Genomic DNA, 20,540 nt, shown 5'->3' with positions numbered 1-20,540 from the left:
TGAGATGGATTTTTTTCTGTCATAATTAATATCAATTGAAATAAGAAAAATGATGGAGTTGAAAAATCCAGAAGAAAAGCTATTTGGCTAGAAATCACGAACCAGCAAGTGGCACGGACATTGAGGAAGCTGAATCCAACATGGCCATCTTTGTGGTTCAAGTCCTGGACACGGAGGCTTGTAAATTATGCCTGGCATGTGTGAGTGCATGCACAAAATCCTGAGAGGAGAATGGAAGAGAGGGACTGAAGTGTAGCCATTTCTCCTGGGGTTGATTTCTCTCTTACCATCTTTCTCTGTCTCTTTCTAGCATGTGTGCACATCTTAAGCAAAACAAAACAAACAAACAAAAAAAACAACAAACCCTCCTGGAAGATTTTGTCATCTTCTTTTATGCCCTGTAACATCTTCTTTATGCCCTGTAACATGCCCAACTCATAATGTATGTAAGATGTAGACCTACTAGTTGAGGAAGAATGGAACTAGCAAGTGGTGGATTTAGCATCCAAATTTACATCTGAGAGACTTTAATTCCTGGGCTTTTTTTGCACTGCTAGGCTGCCTAAGAAGTTTCTGAATTTATTCTAAAGCTAGTGTTTTTCAAAGCCTGTGCCAGGAATCCATGGTGGTCTGCGACAGTCAGCCCCACCAGTCCTATTGGTCAGTAATATCTGTGCTCAGCACCAGCTAAGTGTCATATAAGCTATGGAAAGAGCACAGCATGATCCTGATACTCCAGCAACTCAAATTTGATTTTGGTGAGTCAAGATGTATTCATCTATATAATAAAATAAAGATAAATGATACAGGGCCATTTATAAATAAGCAGTAAAATGAAAGTGAAGGTTTTAGTTATATCAGAGAGAGAAGAGATGCTAGAAGGGTCAAGGAAATTAGTAGACTGTGTGTGGAACCAAATAAAAAGGAGAGGGTACCCTACATGAAGGAAACAATATGACGATTGAAGACTCAGATGAAGGATTAATCATAGTACTTTCTGGAAGATAAGGAAGAGATTTAGCAAGACTCACAACAAAGAAATAAGCAGAAAATGATCTGAAACAGTGAGACTCCCAAGGGTAGATAATGGAGGGCCAGATTATTTTTGGACTTGGAGCAATACATTTCTGTATCTGGCACCACTTATTCACTTTCTTATGGCTAACTTCCTAGGTGTTCCATGAAAAAAATTGCTATATTCTTCTTTTCCAATTTCAATAATATATTTATTAATTAACTAGTTAAGAGTTGTAAGGGGGAGATGGAGTTTTGCTCTAGGTTGATTATTGTGAAAAGGATTGCCAAAATGAAAAAGCAAAGAAGTATTGCTCCAGACCAAGAAGTTGCAACCTTGGGTGGTAGTAGTCATTCCACATGCATGAGGTATTTTTTGGTGTCTGAGTAACTTCCAAACTGCAGGTGGGGCTGATGTGCTATGCTGGGAGACTAACTTGAGAGAGACACTACTTAGAATCCTTGCCTGTTCCAGTGGAAGACACTTAGAAACAGGACTTTCCTCTCTAAGACTACTGAGATGGATTTTTTTCTGTCATAATTAATATCAATTGAAATAAGAAAAATGATGGAGTTGAAAAATCCAGAAGAAAAGCTATTTGGCTAGAAATCACGAACCAGCAAGTGGCACGGACATTGAGGAAGCTGAATCCAACATGGCCATCTTTGTGGTTCAAGTCCTGGACACGGAGGCTTGTAAATTATGCCTGGCATGTGTGAGTGCATGCACAAAATCCTGAGAGGAGAATGGAAGAGAGGGACTGAAGTGTAGCCATTTCTCCTGGGGTTGATTTCTCTCTTACCATCTTTCTCTGTCTCTTTCTAGCATGTGTGCACATCTTAAGCAAAACAAAACAAACAAACAAAAAAAACAACAAACCCTCCTGGAAGATTTTGTCATCTTCTTTTATGCCCTGTAACATCTTCTTTATGCCCTGTAACATGCCCAACTCATAATGTATGTAAGATGTAGACCTACTAGTTGAGGAAGAATGGAAGAAAATACAGGGAATCTGGTTTTTGAAATGGGAATTATTGATTGTAAAATCTCACCTTAAAAACATCCATAGGTATTCTATGAAGGAAAATAAGCAAGCACCAATTGATCTGTTGTATCATAAACCTAAAATTAGCAGTTGGTGTTCTATTGGATGTTCTCAGTATGAGTGATGTCAACACCAACCAATGAAACTAGCCATAACTCGACTTGTTCTGTTTGGTGTATGTGTGAAGTAGAGGTTGTGAACACAAACTAGCTGTGTTCCCATTGCTGAGGTGGAGTTGGGATTTCAAGTTTTGGAAAACTTAATGTATCTGTTCTAAGAATCCAATCTGAGTAGGAACACTCAGCCCTCAGTGATTCTTGGGAAAATTTGGGGGCAACCATCTTCTGCCTTAAGATGCTGTCCTGACATTGAAATCTTGAGGAAATTTTAGTTAAGTAGATAGTCTGGATATGTGAATGCGTTTTAAGCCCAATTGCTGCTGCATTTATTTAAAATATATATTCCCCTGTTAGTCTAATGACACAGAATGCAGGATAGAAGGTTATCGTGGTCAAACATGGAAAAGCACTTAGGAGAAAATGGAAAAGACCAGGCAATCAAAGTGGTCCTCGGAGAGAGAAGGAAAAGGAAGGCAAATGGCAGGAGGGGACCACAAGTTGGATTTCCCTAGCTTCTGCAGGAGAGGCCAGAAGAAAGGCAGAGTGGGAAGGGAAACAAGGTGAATGGGCACCACAGGCTGGGGACCCATGCATTTACACTAGTGGAGTGGTTATTTCTGGGAAACAGGATTGTAGGTGATTTTATTGTTTCCCTATACAAGCATTTCTAAATTTTCTTCACTGACAGGTATTTTTAGAGGTGATATAAAAATCAATAAATGTTTTCCAAACAATCAATTGATATATGCTTATGGGTAAAGAATCTAGTGCTATTGTTGTTAAAGCTCTCAAAGAGAAAAACCATTTAGCACTAAAGTTGTCCATTATTGACATATAGGACCATGACACATCTTCTGAAGGATGAAAAGATGTCCCTTACAATCTAATGCTATCACAGTGCCCAGCACGATGGCTTACACATATTAGGCCCTCCATACTTTGTGTGATTAGAATAAAAAACTTGAGTGGGGCTGCTATGGTGGTTAAGGGCACTGGACTCCCACATGGCCAACCACAGTTCGAGTCCCAGACCTAGTGGCTTACTTTCTTACTTTCTCTCTCTCTCTCTGTGTGTGGGTGTGGGTGTGGGTGAGGGTGAGTGTGTGGGTGTGTCTCACTCTGTCCTTTTCTGATCAAATTAAATAAAATAAATAACTATAAATAAAGTATTCTTAAAAAATTAAAATAAAAACTTGTGTAAAAATGTAACTGTACAAAGAAGTGTATCCTATTAGAGAAACCTCTATGGCCTACTAACCTTACTTGGAATATGAGACATGAACACTTGTTTAGAACTATATTCCATAGTCTTTTCAGTCCATATCTCAATTCCTAGTGAACATCTAAAAAAGGCAGGAGTCTCCTAACAATTTCTGAATTTTTGAGATATAGCTTAAGACTCATGGCTTCCTTAATGACTTGCTTCCCTTTATTTTTATTTTTTTCTATCTTACTGTCAAGGTACAAGTTTTTGTATGTTTACTAGAAGTGTAAAGTCCTTCAAATTGTCCAAAATTTATTTTTAGCTTATTATTTAAATTTTTTGCATTTTTTGTATTGCCAGAGTGTACATACTTTCACTAGCAAGAGAGAGGGAGAAAGCACTTCCTACCAATGAGTGTGGCCACTGCACACTCCCTTTTCCTCCATTTCTCCATTCTTTTGGGACTTTGGACACACACATGCTCTTGGTATGGCAAACCCTGGGGCTGCGATTTGATCTGTAGTTGGCTATGTGGGATCTGGCTTCCTTAACTACCAGGATATTGGCTGGCCTAAAACATTCCTATTTAAATCTTAGCTTAAGTGTTTTGCTATTTAGTGAGTTAAGAACATTCTTGGTTTTCATTTGTGTCACCTTTGTGATTTTTGGGACATCTACATACCCATCCAAGGTCTCTGTTCTCAGCTGAGAAGAACACTCTGCACAATGAAATCAGTCTCAGACTAACTGTGGCTCTGAAGAGCAGTCTTTTCACAAAGAAAAAAAAAATTAGCAAAGGTTAAATTGTCTATTAACTAGTGCCTTATTCTAGACTCTACTGATATTTAGCCCACAGGCAATGGCTCTTTAGGGATAACTCAGAAGCTGAGTCACACTATCGACTTTGTCAAATATGTAAGAAATAGAGTGGTGAAAAAAGAAGTGTATGGGAATACAGAGAAGTGTTCGGGAAACCTGGGACCTAGCACTTTTTCTGCACAAATCTGGCTTGGTGTCTTTGGGTTTTGAATTTTTTGTCAAGTGGGAAAGAAGGTGGATTTATTTAGGTGGAAATACCCAAAACATTATGGGGAAAGGTGATTAGTTCAGTTTTATTGAGGTTCACATCTATAGTTGAAGAATCCTGGCAGATAAGGTGAAGAAAGGATATGTGGTCAGGAGTTGACAGACCTTCTGTTTAATTAAGTAGACCATGGAAGAAAAAATTTTAATATAGGGAAAAGATATCAAATGACAAATTATACTTTGTCTTTCTTCTCTGATCCTTTCCTCCTCCTAAGCAGAACTGGACAAACTTACCCTTTCTCTGCCCTCTTCAGACTGTATTGTAATTATACACTTACTTGTTTGGATTTTTCCCACTGCCCTGCCCTTCCCTGCATTCCTTCCAGCTCCAGCTTATAACCATCATTAATTCATTATTATCTACGTGGGTGCTCAAACAAGATATATATTAGTAAGGAATCAACCTTGATTCATCACTTGCCCTCTCTAGCTAAAGCCAAAGATGGTTTTAACATTTTGGCTCCAGGTACTTGGGAGGATAGTGGCACATGAACAGACATAGGAATCAGAGAGAATCTAGCTAATGTGCAAGATGATGAGTAGAGGCAGCCATCAGCAATGATGTTCTAGAGTTAGAGATTTATTGGAGCAGGGACTAATCGGGTATGAAGCAAAGATAATGGAAGGGAGGGCCCTAGAGCCCACCTGAAAGATGGAGCCAGATTAAGAGGGGTCAGGAGAAATGCAGAGAAGAGTAACCAAAATGCCAGAGGAGAACAAGGAGTTAAAGAAGAATACATTTAAGAAACAACAGTTGGGACCAGCCAGTGATGTGGTATTTAAGGCTGCTAAATCCCACAGGGCTGACGGTGTGGTTTGAGTCCCAGATCTAGTGGCTTGAGAAACACACTGTGAGCACATGTGTATGTTTGCCCAAAGTCTTGCATGAAGAATGGAAGAGAACAGTTGGTACTTTCTTACATTCTCTTTCTCTCTCTGTCGGTCTGCCCATCTCTATCTGGCAAGTGTGTGCACGTTTTAGCTAATAAAATAACAAGAATAAATAAAGAAACAAGGAGTGGTCAGGTGAACTGGAAGCTGCAGAGAGTTCATGAAGGGTGAGAACAAATGAGAATATACATGAACATATTGTTGGCCCTGCAGACAAAGGGAAGTTCAACATTATGTTTAAACAGAGATTTAGCGTCTCATGTTTAAGGCTTGGTGGGTTGTGAACCAAGTCCAAATGGCAAGGAGTTTGTGAGTAACTGGATCATGAGGAAATGGTGGCTGCAGGTCCCCAAAGGGAGAATTTGGTTGTGGCTCTAGCAGTGTTCCAGCTTCTAAGGAGATTTATTCTCTAAAGTCAGTACTTGATGAGTAACGCTCCTGTTTTCAGTAGATTCCAAGTCTAAGGAACCCCTGGGAGCATAAACACAATGTCACAGTCTTAAACTTATTAGAAAAAAATGGAAGATAATAAAAAGCAAGAAAGAGACTAAGCATATGTGAAACAACTGGAGAATAGATGCTGATGACCAGTCTTAGTCTGTCCTAATAAGTGGCCAATAGTGGGGACTGAAGGGACTCAGGATCAGAAAAGATAACAGGATTCACTGAAAAACAAAGTCCTGGGGTAGAACCTTTGAAGGTGAGTACTCAGTGAGCAAGTACTATAGCAACATGGGTAAAGATAAGCAGCAAGGGTGAAGATGGTGAGAGGGGCAAGGCTTACGATGTGTGGGGCCTGCAGGAGAGCACCTACTTGGTCAAAGTTGGCAGTTGAGTAGGGATGGATTTTCCAGGCATAGCCACCATGAAGAGGATGTGGAATCCCTTCTTAGAGGAAAGGAGAGGATACATTGACCTTAAAGAGTGCTGAGCATAAAGGGTGTGGAGCTTGATGTAGGTACTCTGTAAAAAGACAAAGTACCAGGAATATGCCTGTCCTCAAAGGACATTAAAAACTATCAGGATACGAGATGGATATAGGAACATATACAAAGCAATTACAATAATGGAGATCTGCACATTTAATGACTAGGAACAAACATTCATTCTATAGGAAAAAGAAAAAAGGACCTATGAAACAACTTACAGAGTAATGAGTTGAATGTTGTAAAGTAAGCTGGTATTAGAGTTTACCCAGTTACTGAAGGATTCAGAACACGTTGGATAAAAAGAGGGAGGCATTAAGGGGATATCAACAGAGTTGAATGGGTAAGTCCCAAAGGTTGTCTTTGCTGTGGCTTCCCCACCCTTCAATGGAGGGGCTGGGGACACTGAGAGGGTATGCAGTGAGTCAGTAAAGAGATGAGACTCATCATGTTTATGGGGGATTTGAGGACACAGAGAGATGAGGTTACATCACAGTCATCCCTTACGGATGAAATGTGCTTTTCAAGGCATACTTTCTTACTTTTCATTTCATTTTGGCAATCTAGTAAGGTCTGCAGATAGGTTACACAGCTCCCAAGTTGTGCTTCTCACCTGTCTCCCATCACCACCCCCACCTCCATTCTCCAAAAGCCTTTTCCATCTTTTAAGACACATCTCAAATGGCAACTACTATGATGTATTTCCTGGCTCCGCCTCTCTACCTTACTGAAAACACCACCATCTGGACACTGGACACTTGGTGCTTTCTCTGTGACTTTCTTATGAGCCCTATAGCCTGCTTTATGTACTGTTGTGACCGATTTCTCCCTCTAACTTATAGGAGATCACTCTGGATCGTAAACTCTGTCAGGGCAAACGCGTTGAGTTACTCTTTGAATTTCATCCAGGATTGCACCAAGGCTATATACAATAAGCACTAAACAGATTATTTAAACATTTTGTCTTATCTTTATTACTTCCTCTTGAATGTAGTTAGCTTGCATTAGTGTCACTAGGCTGAGCCTAGGCTACAATTTTAACAAGTATTCAGACTTGTCATTGTTCTTTTTCTTTTTAATTTTACTTATTTTTTCTGAAGCAGAGAAAGAGAGAGAGGAGGAAGAGGGAAGAAATAGGGGAAGCAGTGAGAGAGGAACCTCCAATAGGGTGTTCATGCCTCAGTCAACACCAGCTTCACCAGCTAGAACTATAGGCATGTGAGTGAGCATCCAGAGTTTACAGAGACCTGGGTACAGAAACCCAAGACCTTCACATGCAGCTTCAGCATCACTGAGTGTTGCATTACTGCTGTACCACCATGGCCAGCCAAGTGAAGACATGGCTTTCTGGAGCTTCCTTCCAAAGGCACCTTTCTTATCTCTGCCCAGTTACAAGCCAGCCTTTGCAAGGCATGCTTAGTGATTTCGCCAGTCAAGAAAAGTTCCATGTTATATCAAAGCCAAAGCTGTCAAAATTGTAGCTTCTCCGTACCCACACCTGGATTTGCATAATTTCTCACTCCACAGAGGTATAAATAAAAACTTCCAACAGGACAGGGGACGTTTGCCAACTGTGGGAAGATAAATGGTCTGGGGACTTCATGCTCCAAAGGCAGAATTGCTGGATATCTGGTTTCAATGTAGCAAAAGAGATGCTGTGAGTCTAAGTTTCCTTTTTTCATTGCCAGAAAGTTATGGGTTACAACATTTAATTTCATTAATTCCTGGTTTCCAAAAGGAAACCTTAGGAAGAACCTTGGGAGCCTCAATAAAATAAGTATGTGCAATTGTTAAGACAGGAAAGGAAAAAAGAAATGACTTCCATCAGAGCCCACAAAGACCATTTTCAGTCCCAAACATGGGTCCCCAGAGATAGCCTGGAAACCAAATTATTGTCAAAGAGATGCTTACCTTTTACAACAACTCACAGCAAAAGAAAACATATAGCTTAACATCTCTCCCACGACTCACCTTTCTGCTCCTTTTCTTTTTTCTCTCTTCCTTTTTTTGACTTTTATTCTATTTCTCTCTCCCTTTTCTGTTTCCCTCTCCCTGATGTTGTTTCCTAGTCTAGACACTATAATTAATTAGTATGTACCGTTGCGCAAGTCACTTGACTTTCTAAAGCCTCTGTATGCTCAGCCGCAAAATGAGGTGTTAATACTACATTATTAAGTTTCTTTTAATTTTGAGTCTAGATATACACACAAACGTGTTCTGTCTGTCCCTGTACAATTGGTCATATTACTGCTCTAAACTATTTGTTTCTAAGATGGTGTTGATTGTTTCGGCCTGCACAGGAAGCAAGCTAGTATGTTGGTGCGAGTCAGGTATGAAGAGTTACACTTTTTGAAATGTAAAATGTGAAATGTAGCTAAGTAGCTAGAACCAAGAACAAACTGGGTGAGTGATATGGGTTAATACATGGACCAGAGGGGATCTGTTGTGAAATTTCATTGAACACTTAATTACTTGGCCAACATAGCCAGTAACTTGATTATTTTCTTCCTAATTGCTCATTGTGTGTGTGTACTCATATTCAAGTTCCATTGTATAAATTTGTGACTTTTAGAACCCTAGACTATCAGATCTGCTCAAAACCTGCATTGTCATAGTACCACTTGGGAAAACTAAGCATTAAAAAGAACTAGAGGTCAGGACCAGGGGGTGGCATAATGGTTACGTCACTGGACTCCTATACAGTTGACTGTAGTTAGAGTCCCAGACATGGTGGCTTAAAACACACCGTGTGTGTGTGTGTGTGTGTGTGTGTGCACGTGTCCAAAATCCCAAGAGGATAATGGAGGAGAACGGATTGTGGTGTGGCCATCTCCCCTCAGGGATGATTTCTCCTTTTCTGTCTCTCTGTCTCTCCAGCTAGCACATGTATCCTATAGCAAAAAAAAAACAAAACCAAACAAACAAAAAAACAAAGAACTGGAAGTCTTGCAGCCAAGTAGTATGGGAGATAAGACTTGCACAGGTACTTATCATCCCACTTAAATCACACAGCAACCATTAGCTAATTAACCTTTCATCTCCTCCCACAGGAAGACCTACAATTCAACTTGGATTAAGGCTAAAGAGCCTATAGTTCATAAGCTTTCCATTTTTCACTCTTTTTTTCCAGGCCTAACTTTCTCTGCCCAGGAGTCCTCTTCTTTCTTTTAGTTCATTTTTAGATAACTTTGCTCACATGTTTCTTTTGTAGAGGCTTTGTGATATTTCATCTACAAAGCTAATTCCCTCATCTGGATGATTGCTTGGAGAAGGTTTTATATTATTTTTGGCTTGGGTATCCATTTCCTTCCAGTGAATGACAGCAGAAACTGCCTCCCAAAATCCCACAGTGCTGATAAGAGAAACTGGAAAGGGCAAGACGGAAGCCAAAGGGGGAGGTGGAAGGTACCAGGCTCAAGGGAATCCAACTACCTATATGGCAGGATTCTGATATCTGGGAGGCGAGCCTGGGATGAATTCTCAGGATTCATTTATCATGAAGAAGGCACTTGACATATGAGACCTGAGATGGCTATAGTTGCCTTACAATGGAATTAGTCACACATGTAAATGTACGATTTTCAATATCTTTCTTTGTTCAATAAGATCCTGGACAGCAGTGGTCACAAAGCCTCAGTACCTGGCATAAGATTATTTTCAAGTGGTCTGAACAGGGAGACTATCACTCACACTAGAGAGCCCTTCACTGCCCTATGAGAACTTGACTTTGAGAGCACGTGGCATCACTGTGACTACATACTGTCAGTCCTGACAGGTTCGCTCTTCCAGAACTCTGCTGCATGTCAGCTTGGGAGAGAGAGCAATGCCTGCAGAGAGAGGCTCCAATGGGGGCTGATAGGCTTCTTCCAATTCTGAGATTACACCATCCTACTATTTATTTATTTTTTGACCCCAGGAAAGCATTTTTATGAAGGGAAATTTAGCAGATGGTATGCATTTAGGCCAAAGGAGCCACTGCCTTCTGAAATCTAAAATGCAGAAGTAAGCTATGAGAGTACTTCAAAAAGTGTGTGGTGGGATCAGCAGATGGTGTAATGGTTACATCACTGGATTCTCACATAGTCAACTGCAGTTCAAGTCCTGGACCTGGCAGCTTAATGTTTATAGCATAAGCACACATGCTCAAAATCCTGAAGGAGATGGGATTGTGGCATGGCCATTCCCCTGGGGGTGCATGATTTTTCACTTTCTGTCTATCTCTCCAACAAGCACACACGCCCTAAAGCAAATCTCTCTCTCAGGAAAAAAAAAAAAGAAGTGTGTGGGAAAGTGGTTTTATTTTGGTGCAAACAATGTTTGACATCCATGTCTATTATATTCATAATATGCATTTACCATGAACACTTTGAAGACCCCCCCCCATTTATACACACACAGAGAAAAATGGAGTGTCTGTAAACTTTCAGTGTGTTGTAAGGGAGCTAATAAGATGATGCAGCCATATGCTGGGCCAGGGGTGTAGAGAATGAAGAATTTCCCAAGCAGGAAAGAGGAAATGGAGTGTGCAACTGCTGCTATTGCTAAATGGGGTCTCTAATTTCTCTCTCCATAAGGGTAATGAGTTACATTTATATACTGCCTTTCATCAGTGCTGATCTCAGGGAGCACTCACAGCCCTCTCTGATTCACCTCCAAAATCTGGTCTTCAATAGACTAAAGGTAGACAACTATATTTGTGTCATGTCTATTCTAGAGAAGAATAGACAATGTGAAATAGGACATGAATCTAGAGCGAAGATGGAAAGAGTAGAGAGAGAATTTGTAGAAAATGCAAATGGGACTCTCAATACCATCCAGCTGAACAAACACCAACCAGATGATGTCTCTGAAAAATCTGAATACTTCCTGTAACCTCAGCCTTATCTCATCGCCTCCCACCTTTTCATGGAGCTTGACACTCTTTGGAATGTATCACATCAAGGTGAATGCTCTTCAGGGAATCTTGACACATTCTGACCTGGTTTCAAGTACTGCTAAAAAACCAGTTTTTTGCCCTTATGTTTTTTTTTGGGGGGGGGTGGGGGTGTGGTTGGAAATAGAGAGGGTATTCAAGATATAGGAATGAAGAGGTTGAAGCTTGGAAAGGAAGGGAATTATAGGGAATCTGGCCTGTCCCAATAAGATAGTCAAAAATGTCCAGTGATACCAGGCATAAATCATAGGTAGACAAGCCACCAACAATAGTTAATTAAAATATCTGGGGAGGGGCCAGCAGGTGGTGTGGTGGTTAAGGGCACTGGACTCCCACATGATTGACATGGTTTGAGTCCCAGACCTGGCAGTTTGCTTTCTCTCTCTCTCTCTCACTCTGTCTCTCTCTGGTCCAATAAAAATAAAAATAAATAAATAAAGTTAAATAAAATAATTCTTTAAAATATCTGGGGACAGGAGCCAGCAGGAGGCGTAGTAGTTAAGGTGTTGAACACTCACATGGCTGATGATGGCTCAAGTTTCCAGATCCAGAAGTTTGAGACTCATGCCAGGCACATGTGTATGCATGCCCAAAACCCCAAGAGGAGAATAGAGGAGAAGGGATTGCAGTGTGGCTATTCCCCCTGGGGAGGGTGATTACTCGCTTTCTGTCTTTCTGCCTCTCTCTGTCTTTCCAGTGAGCACACGTGTCCTACAGCAAAAATCTCTCTCTCTCTCTCTCTCTCTCACACACACACACACACACACACACACACAAATCTGGGGAAAACAAATGATAGAATATAGAGATAAGCATAAAACAATGACAAAAATAACTCAGAGAACTGGATTTCAGTAAGGACAGAGGTAGAAGCTCTGTCCATGTCCAGGTTTTCAGATTGATATTTGAAAAGGTTAGGCCATAAGGATTTGTTCTTCACTGGTTGGGAATTGAAAAAAGAGATGTTTTCTTTCCTAATTACTCTTCTGTGCAATCATCACATAATCACTGTATAGATACCTTACGGAAGATCAATGGAATTCTGAGGAAGAGAGCGGTGATACAGAGAAGCGCTGGCTGGGAACCAGGACTTGGGTTCCAGATTTGGTCTTAACTAGTTGGGTGACATGTGGTCAAACTTCAATACAAAGGGCAAAGCCCTGGGCTTAGAATTAGAAGTGATGGTTTTTGGAATTGGGACAGTTTGTTTGATCTCTTTGCCCTCAGGGTCCCAATCTGTAATATAAGAATGAAAGTACCTGTCCTCTAAGATCACAGGAAAGGTGTTATGAATAAATGTCTATGAAATGACTTTTTAAGAACTAAAAGAGTGTACACAAGAGGTCTGGCTCAAGCCCTTGAGTTACAGATGAGCAGACAGTATCCCTGAAGAAGCAGAATATTATGCTTGGGGCCACACTGAGTTCACAACAGAGGTGGGCCTAGTACCAAAGATCAAAAAAGATGGGAGAGGAGGTAAGGAGAATTTTGAATCCGGTGAAAATCATGTAAGTGCAAACACACAGAAAGCTGCTAAGTCAGAGTATGGGCATGATTAAAGATGCACATAGTGACTGGGGAGGGAACCCCATTTGGGAAACTCAGTGAAGTCTGCCAGGAGCCAGTAATACAGTATGGCTACAGAAATCCCACTAAGAACTATAACACACCTAACAAGCAAAAACAGTTAGTTTAGAGTTTGCTTTTCAGGTCTGTTAAATTAGGTGTCCACCTCAAAGCTGTTATTATTTTCTAGTTAAATTAATGCCCAGAAAATACAAGAATAGGGACACCTCTGTCCAGGGTTAGCTTAGGTCTCATGGATTATTACATCAATTACCATCAGTAACATCAAATTTCTCACAGTCAAGTTTAATCGAGTGTCTCTTGTCTTGGTAGGCTTAACCCAGGCTCTGCACAAAACCAAGCACCTTCAACAAAGCCTAATGATGAGAAAGGACAACACCCAGATGACCATATCACTTTGGGCAGACATAAAGTGCGGGCCCTTTATCACCTTCAGCAAATGAAAGAGACTGCTAATTGGTCTCTTCATTAACCAAGGAGAACATCTATGGCTACAACTCATAACTAGTGGCAATCTCAGGTGATCTTTAAGTGGTTTTTAACTTACAGTCATAATTCCTCCTGAAATCTGCTAGCCTAGAAAATATATGTAATTCCTTATGAATAGACTGTTCTTACCTTCACTAATCATGGATTCACCAGGGAAGAGAGGACAAGAGAGAGGTTCGCATGATAAAGAGCAGTGAAAAATGACACCCAAATGTTCAACATGGATGATTAGTCCCTTAAAACAGGACTTTGGCCAGAAGGCTTTATATCATTTGAGAACAGGAAAACATAAGACATTCTTTTAGCTTTTGCAACTTCCAGAAAGGAGTTTCTGTTGGTTACCTAGTAAATATGGCTCTGTTTTTCTATAGGAGTCTTATCATTTATTCGATGCATGGATAGGGACAGAGAAATGCTTTTGCAAACCACTGAGGCTTACATAGCAGAGAAGGATTTGTAAGGGTGGGCAGTTTAGCCAGGAAATCATGCTAGCAACTGAGAAGGAATAGGGTCTTTTTAATAGCAACCAACACTTCAACGTAGAGATTAGTGAGCCTAATCCAGTTAAAACACTAAGAGACATGGCGGCAAGGTCCTGTGGGAACAGGAGATACACAATACCTTCCAGCCAGCCCTCTTCTCCTTAGTGCAGGGAAATCACAAGTATGTGAATTTATAAAGGTTTCACTTTTGGAGCCTGTCTAGGGCAGCTTATCAAATACCCACAGATAAGAGAAAACGATAAGTCTTGGGTCTGTGGCTCCCTGATCAATTAGACCTCTGGATTCACTGTCCATTAGCTTACAATGACAATGAAGAGACTTTTTACCTAAATTGTATGACTTTGAGGAACAGTATGTCAGATAAACTAGACATTCATTCCTGCTCAGCTATGGCGTTTTGGAGATCTTATTAGCATCGTTAACATTTCAGAGGCTTTATCCAACTTGCAAACTATACCATTAAGTCAGATAAAGAGCTAAGAATAGCATCTTTAGTAAAAGGCATAAATATAGTGGGTGGGGTTATAACCTAGGCAGCTCTTGGGGCTGCCTCTGGGTCCATAGATAGCTTCTCAGGCAATGGCTCCACTAGAGAGGAAGTCAATGAACACCAACAACGATCAAACTCTAATATGCCAGGAAACCTATTTTAATTTGATTTTCACCTCTTGGGAAGTAGTGAACATAATGCACTAGAGATGATGAGCATCAGAAGAACAAAGCCCAGTACTTAATAAACTAGAGAATCAGGTCTGAAAAAACTTGTCCTTACCTGGAGACATGGAGGAGTCATAAGAACTTCTCTCCTTGCGGTTCATCTTGAAGGCTTGGATGTCCTTTTCCCTGTATGTCCCAAAGCCTTCATAGCTCCTCCTTTTACTCCCAGTCACATCACTGTCCCACTTGTCACTCGAAGGGTTCATTTCACTGAACACGTCCAGGCTCTCTGATCTCGTACTGCCACTATCCCCACCACTGCCAGAGTATCTTTTAGTGCATGAGTCCACAGGCTCACTGCTCAAGTCACCTTTGTCCTTGGCCTGCGTCCAATGCTGAGTGTCAGAAAGTGACAGTGTAGACAGGGTGTCCACCTCAAAGCTGTTCTTAGAAGCTTTGTGGCTGGCTTCACTGTGCTGGTGTTTCTGTTTCTCCTTATGCCTGTTCTTTTCACTCACCAATGGGAGATCTTTGTCTGCGCTACTCAGCCGCTCATTCAGAATGTGGCTGGAGAAGCCTGTGGCTTTGCCTGCAAAGAGACCACTCAGGTTGTCATGGGTCCCTAAGATCCGATCTTCCTTGTGCTTATGCTTGTGTTTGTGTTTCCTCTTGTGGAGCCGACTGCTGGACAGACTGGCACTGCCCACCTTGGGAGGGTTCAGGGATGGCTGTATGTCACTGAGGCCCATGCTGACAGGTCCCTGCAGGTGAACTCCATGCTTTGCTTTATGCTTAGCTGCACCAGACATCTTTACATGGGAACTCGTATGGAACTGAGGTGGTGGCACTGTTGGCCTCATGAATGGGGAAGCTGCTCCAAGCGTGTGCGACAGGTACAAAGGAGCTGGGTACTGACCATAATAACCAAGGTTCATCATAGGCATTGATGTGTAAGGCATTCCATAGGGTGCATAGTAACTTCCACTGGGAATAGGGTAGCTGAACCCTTGTAAAAAAGGCACCTTTGTCATGGTGTCATTGGTTTTTGCAGGCCTACCACGCTTCTTCTTTGACTTCAGATCTGAAGTCCTACGAAGATAGAGCAACGGGTCATACTGGATATATGGCACCGGGTAATAGTGATCAAAATTAATCCGAAAAATGCTGGGATATGGATTCTCATGGTAAAAGGTGTAACTCCGGTGGGAGATCCTGAACACCTGGAACTTGGTGATGAGCTCTTCCAGGTCTGCCAGAAACTGGAGATCATCACGGTTTTGCAGGCTTTTCCGTTTCCTCTTGTGCTTTGGCTTCTTGAGGCTCTCGTGGGCCAGGAAGTTGTCCACAATGAGATGCTTCTGCCGGTGGCCATGCCGGTTCTTTGTGCTGGTGTCGGACGGAATGGCCTCCGGGTTGTCCAGCGAGCAGAAATCAAAAGAGTACCTCCGTCGGGACTCTGAACTCTTTTCCGCTTGGTCAGATGTGCTGTTGTTATCTGTCCCAATGCCACTGTCGCTTGGGATTGTCTCCTCACTGTGGGATTCGCTCACAGGGGACAGCGTTATTTCCTTTAGTGAGCCAATCTCACAAAGATGTGAAGGGGAGTTGGCCATCAGCCTGGGTGGGGACAGCTTCCAGGTTCCACTGTGTATTCCCTTTTGAGTTTTGGTTGGAAGAGCACTGATGGGCTGGAGATTTGGCATAGTTTTCAACTCTGAAAAATTGGTTTCAGTGCTGGCGGGGCTCAGGTTGCCATTTGACCCACCTAACTGTGTTGAAAGTGGGTGCATAGTTGCTGGTGAAGATGCCACAAGTGACTGAAAGTTGGAAGGCACGGCTGGAACATCCGGCTGGCTAGAAACAGGCCTTGGGTGCTTGATGGCTGTTTTGGGTTCTTCGGATGGGGGTGGCAGCTCTGCTCTTGGCTTCCTGCCCCTCTTCTTGCCAATGTAGATGGTTCCTCTCTTGCTGACATTAATCTGCTTGCCCAGTTTGCTTTCAATTGCTGTTGCCCCAGGGCTGGTCTCTGGGGGAGCTTTAGCTTTCAGAGCAATGTTGCTGGAGCAGGACAAGATCTGGTTCAAGATATTTTTCCTCTTGAGTGTCTTCATCTTATTGATAGTTTTGATGGTCTTCTTATCCAACACACCAAGCTTTCCAACTTTTTTGTGAAATTTCATCTCACTCATAGGTTTGTCCTCTCCTGGCACTAACTGGGCCAACTTAGCTAAATTGCGTCGTCTCTTTCTTTTCTTGGTGCCAGGAAACTCCCTGCTGATGGGACTGACTGGGCTGGTGGAAGTACCTTCATGAATTGTCTCAACTGTGAGCAAAGGCTGCTTCTTTGGTCGTCCCCGTTTCTTTTTGACTGGAGTGATCACAGTTAGACTGTCTGTGTTGGTATACAGAGGGCTGGATGGGGTGATGGGATAAGCAGACGGAGGTTCCACCATTAGTTTATCAGAGGTGGCCATGACTGCCTCTCGAAGGATACTAGTGGGTTTTGGTTTGCTGCATGTCCACCTCCGTTTTGCAGCAAATTTTGGATGTTGGATCTCTGGCAACTTTCTTGATGGAGAGTGATCTGTGCATGTTGATGGTGTCAGGACCACGGGTGGCTTCCGCTGCTTTGACACTCCTCCTGGGACAACTTTCTCAGTATTTCCACCTGTTTCAAGGCCAACTGCAGGAGATTCATTCTCTATTAGTTTACTCAACTTAGGGACACGAGGATCTTTCTTATTTCCCTCAGAGCTGGAAAGTATCCTGTTAACTACTTCACTGCTCATAGCAATTCCAGAAGCCAATGCTTTCTCTGGGATGATCTTTTCAACCACTGCTTTAATAGACTGTCTCTTTTTCCTCTTATGGCTGGTTGGATCTAGAGAGGGTGCCTTGATGGGGATAGTAATCCGAACATGACTTGAGTCATTTTCAGGATTACTGACAGAACTCATGCTTTGCCTGGCTGGTGATGCATCTTGGGCATTATCTGCCGAGTAGCCTTCTCTTTTCCCTTCTGTGTTGTCAAATGCTTTCTGGGCATTCTTGACCCAGTCTAGGTCTGGGTTTGGTATGGTTTGACTTATCACATCTTTTTTACTGGACTTTTTCTTGCTGCCTATAGTAGGTGGTTCTGGGGGCTCCTTTGTACCTCCTCCATCCTGATCTACCAAGGGCTGAAGACCATTGCATTCAGCAGAGCTGCTGGGTGGGGCTGGTGAGTTATGGTTGCTTGGGGATGGAACCACACCTCCCAGGAGCAGATCTTTGCTGTTGTTAGACAATTGACTCCACGTGCTCCCTGCACTTCCTTTCTTGCCCTGGGCCTTTGCAAAAGAAGCCACGGGCTCAAGAGCTGGGATCTTGCTGGTGCTTGCAGTTTCTCTGCCAGACTCTGGGCTGATGAAGCAGCTCTGTGTGGTGGGTCCATTGTCAGAGCTGGTGGACCAGTCCATGTGGTTCTGGCTGCTGCTTCTTTGCTGGTGCTTTGGTTTTAAGGTGTCACCGGTGAAGTCCTGTGGGAGGCCTGGGTCATAATGGAGAGTTGAGTGTTTCTGGGGCCTCTCATAAGCCTAAAGGTGGGTAGAGTGGAGAGGGAGAGAAAGAGAAAAAAGAATGAGCACCTTAGAGCTACGTAAAAGTTAATGTCAATAGTCTCAATTTTTTGATATTTGGAAACAAGTACTATGTTAACAGCTTTAATTCCAGAATGCTTTACAGTTTTCTCAATTGCAGTAGTAAAGATATATTGCACTGGTTTTGAACATTAATAAGAATGCTTTAATTGCTGTCTTGCCCTTCCAAATAACAGAAATTTTAACCTGTCTCTGTTTAATATAGTTTGAGAATAAGAATTGTTTAGAGAGGAAGGAGGGATCCCTAAAGTCACTTAGCTCAATGTCTTTATTTTGTTAAGTAATGAGGCTCAAACTTGATTAACAGAGAGTTCTGGTTAAGGAGGCAGAACCTAGGTGAGTTTGAACTTCCCAACCCCAGCATTGTTTTGCCGAATTCACAGTGCTTATTCTCTTCAAATGCATGTATTTCCCATTCATTTCAGTTACACTTTCTCCAAGAGTTCTCTGTACACAAACAAGTAGCTTATAAGGAACTACTGCAACAAGTAATAATGGCACAAGTTGAAAAAGTAAGAAGAGAAGAATGAAGACTGCACTGGGGAGAGTGGGTTGGTCAAGGACAATTTCCCAAGCCTTCAAATCTTTGTGACTTCTAAGAGTGTTGTATTTTGGGGTCAGCATGCTCTGGGAGGTTTAAACCTATTATTAGACATTTACTCTTCTCTTGATGAAACTCTTGGATAAATTAAAAGGAACCTTGAGTCTCTTAGACAAATATGCCAGGAAAAAAATCTCCATCATTCAAGGTCACTCCTCTAAACACTGATTGTAAATGAGTATCTTCAGCATCCAACTTAGGACAAATTCTTCTCTGGAAAGAAGAGAACCTGGTACTTGAGAAACAATATAGTGTTTATAAGGTCTCAAAGGAAATGGATGGTGACAATATTGTCCTGAGATATTAAAGCTATTTCATATATCCTCACCATTCCAAACAGATGTTAAGGCATGCTATTAGTACAAAGAAACATTCCTCAACACACGTTATAATTCATACACAGAGTAGTAAACTTACAGGATGCATTAGCGTAAGTTTTGTTAAAGAAGGGAAAACATTAATAAGTTGAAAAAAACTTCAGACAGTATCTCCACTGACAAGTATAAGGTGATTGGCTTAGTGAGTTTAGAAAATTTTAGCCTGTAGCATACTATTTATCTGTCTGTCTAGATATATTTCTATCTACCCACCTACCTGCCCATCATCTATCTCTTTTTGCCATTGATGCTATAGAATTTTTATGTTTTATCAGAAAACGTTTCTTAGAGTCCTTAATAAGAGTCAAAATACAGATGGCAGAAAGCATTACAGATAAAATTTATTGCAGTATCCTTCACATTAATTCCTGGAATCTCTAGGGTCATTTCCTGCTCCCTGACTTTGTGAAATTCTGTTTATAATTACAATAGTGCACTATATTTTCTAAGTATATGGGTTAGTCTCCCCAAGTTAAGGCCATAAATGCCTCAGAAGAAAATTAAGAAAATAATTTGCTTAATTTATTTTCTTCATCATGCAATTTGTAATAAACACCAACATCAACATATGAGATTAATTCAATCGGTTGAGGATGTTTAACCAAATATTACTACTATGGACATAGGTTATTTTGCCATTTTTTGGAGAAAAATATAAAAATAATATTCACAGCATTTTTACAATTATCACAATATTGTAATACATCATATGTAAAATGCTATCTACTTATCTTTTATGATTTAGGGCTCTGGTAATCCACTATTTATTCTATGGACTTTCTAGCTGGTATTATGTGCTTACTTATGGGATCACAGATCTAGAAGAGGGCTTGAAGACTAAGTTTTCTACTTCTTAGAGTGACAACGGATTACTCATACTGGGGTATTTTTGAGAGTTAGTGGAGGTGACTGTTAAAAGTTATAGTGGAATAAAAGGCATAAGCTATTATTTCAGACCTGGGCAAAACCTGGGAAAAAAAAAAAAGAAAAGAAAAGAAAAAGAAAGGCATAAACTATTATTTTAGACCTGGGCAAAACAGGTCTTCTGGTTGCCCTTTTCTCCAACCCCACTGCTTGTCTAGTGCAGAACACTGATTTCTGCAGAGGGGCTTCGTGGTTAAGTTAGGGCTGGAATTTGGGTCTCTAGTATTCTATCTTCTTATTCTCGGCACCTAGGAGAGACTCTAACACTTTCTTCATATTTTGATCTTTCAATTCTAGGGAAGCCCTAATATCATATAAAGCACTCATGTTATAATCTTCATAAAACCATGTATCTTATCTTTGCACTTATTATTGTTTTACTTTCACATTTGATTTGTGTATTAATTGAACAAAATGTTTACTTTCTTCTATGGCTTATTTGTAAATACTTACACAGAGGTAGCAAGCACAAGGCTAGGTACATAGGAGGCATGTCATAAACACTTATTGAATGAATACAGTAACATATATTCTACTACTTTTCA

At 41.2% G+C, this 20,540-nt stretch overlaps 1 protein-coding gene across 2 annotated transcripts in view; it reads right to left on the bottom strand.

The window, feature by feature from the left end:
- SETBP1 (SET binding protein 1) overlaps positions 1 to 20,540 on the bottom strand; it is a 380,871-nt gene that overhangs the window by 102,779 nt on the left and 257,552 nt on the right. For both annotated transcript variants that reach the window (XM_006144402.3, XM_027770260.1), the window contains exon 4: positions 14,571 to 18,030. In XM_006144402.3, coding sequence (XP_006144464.2) covers positions 14,571 to 18,030 — 3,460 coding nt within the window. The remainder of the gene's footprint in view (positions 1 to 14,570; positions 18,031 to 20,540) is intronic.

Source organism: Tupaia chinensis, unplaced genomic scaffold, assembly GCF_000334495.1.
Source record: "Tupaia chinensis unplaced genomic scaffold, TupChi_1.0 Scaffold000119_1, whole genome shotgun sequence".
Classification (NCBI taxonomy): Eukaryota; Metazoa; Chordata; class Mammalia; order Scandentia; family Tupaiidae; genus Tupaia; species Tupaia belangeri.
The sequence above is the reverse complement of the archived record's forward strand: the minus strand, read 5'-3'. Positions and strand labels throughout refer to the sequence as shown.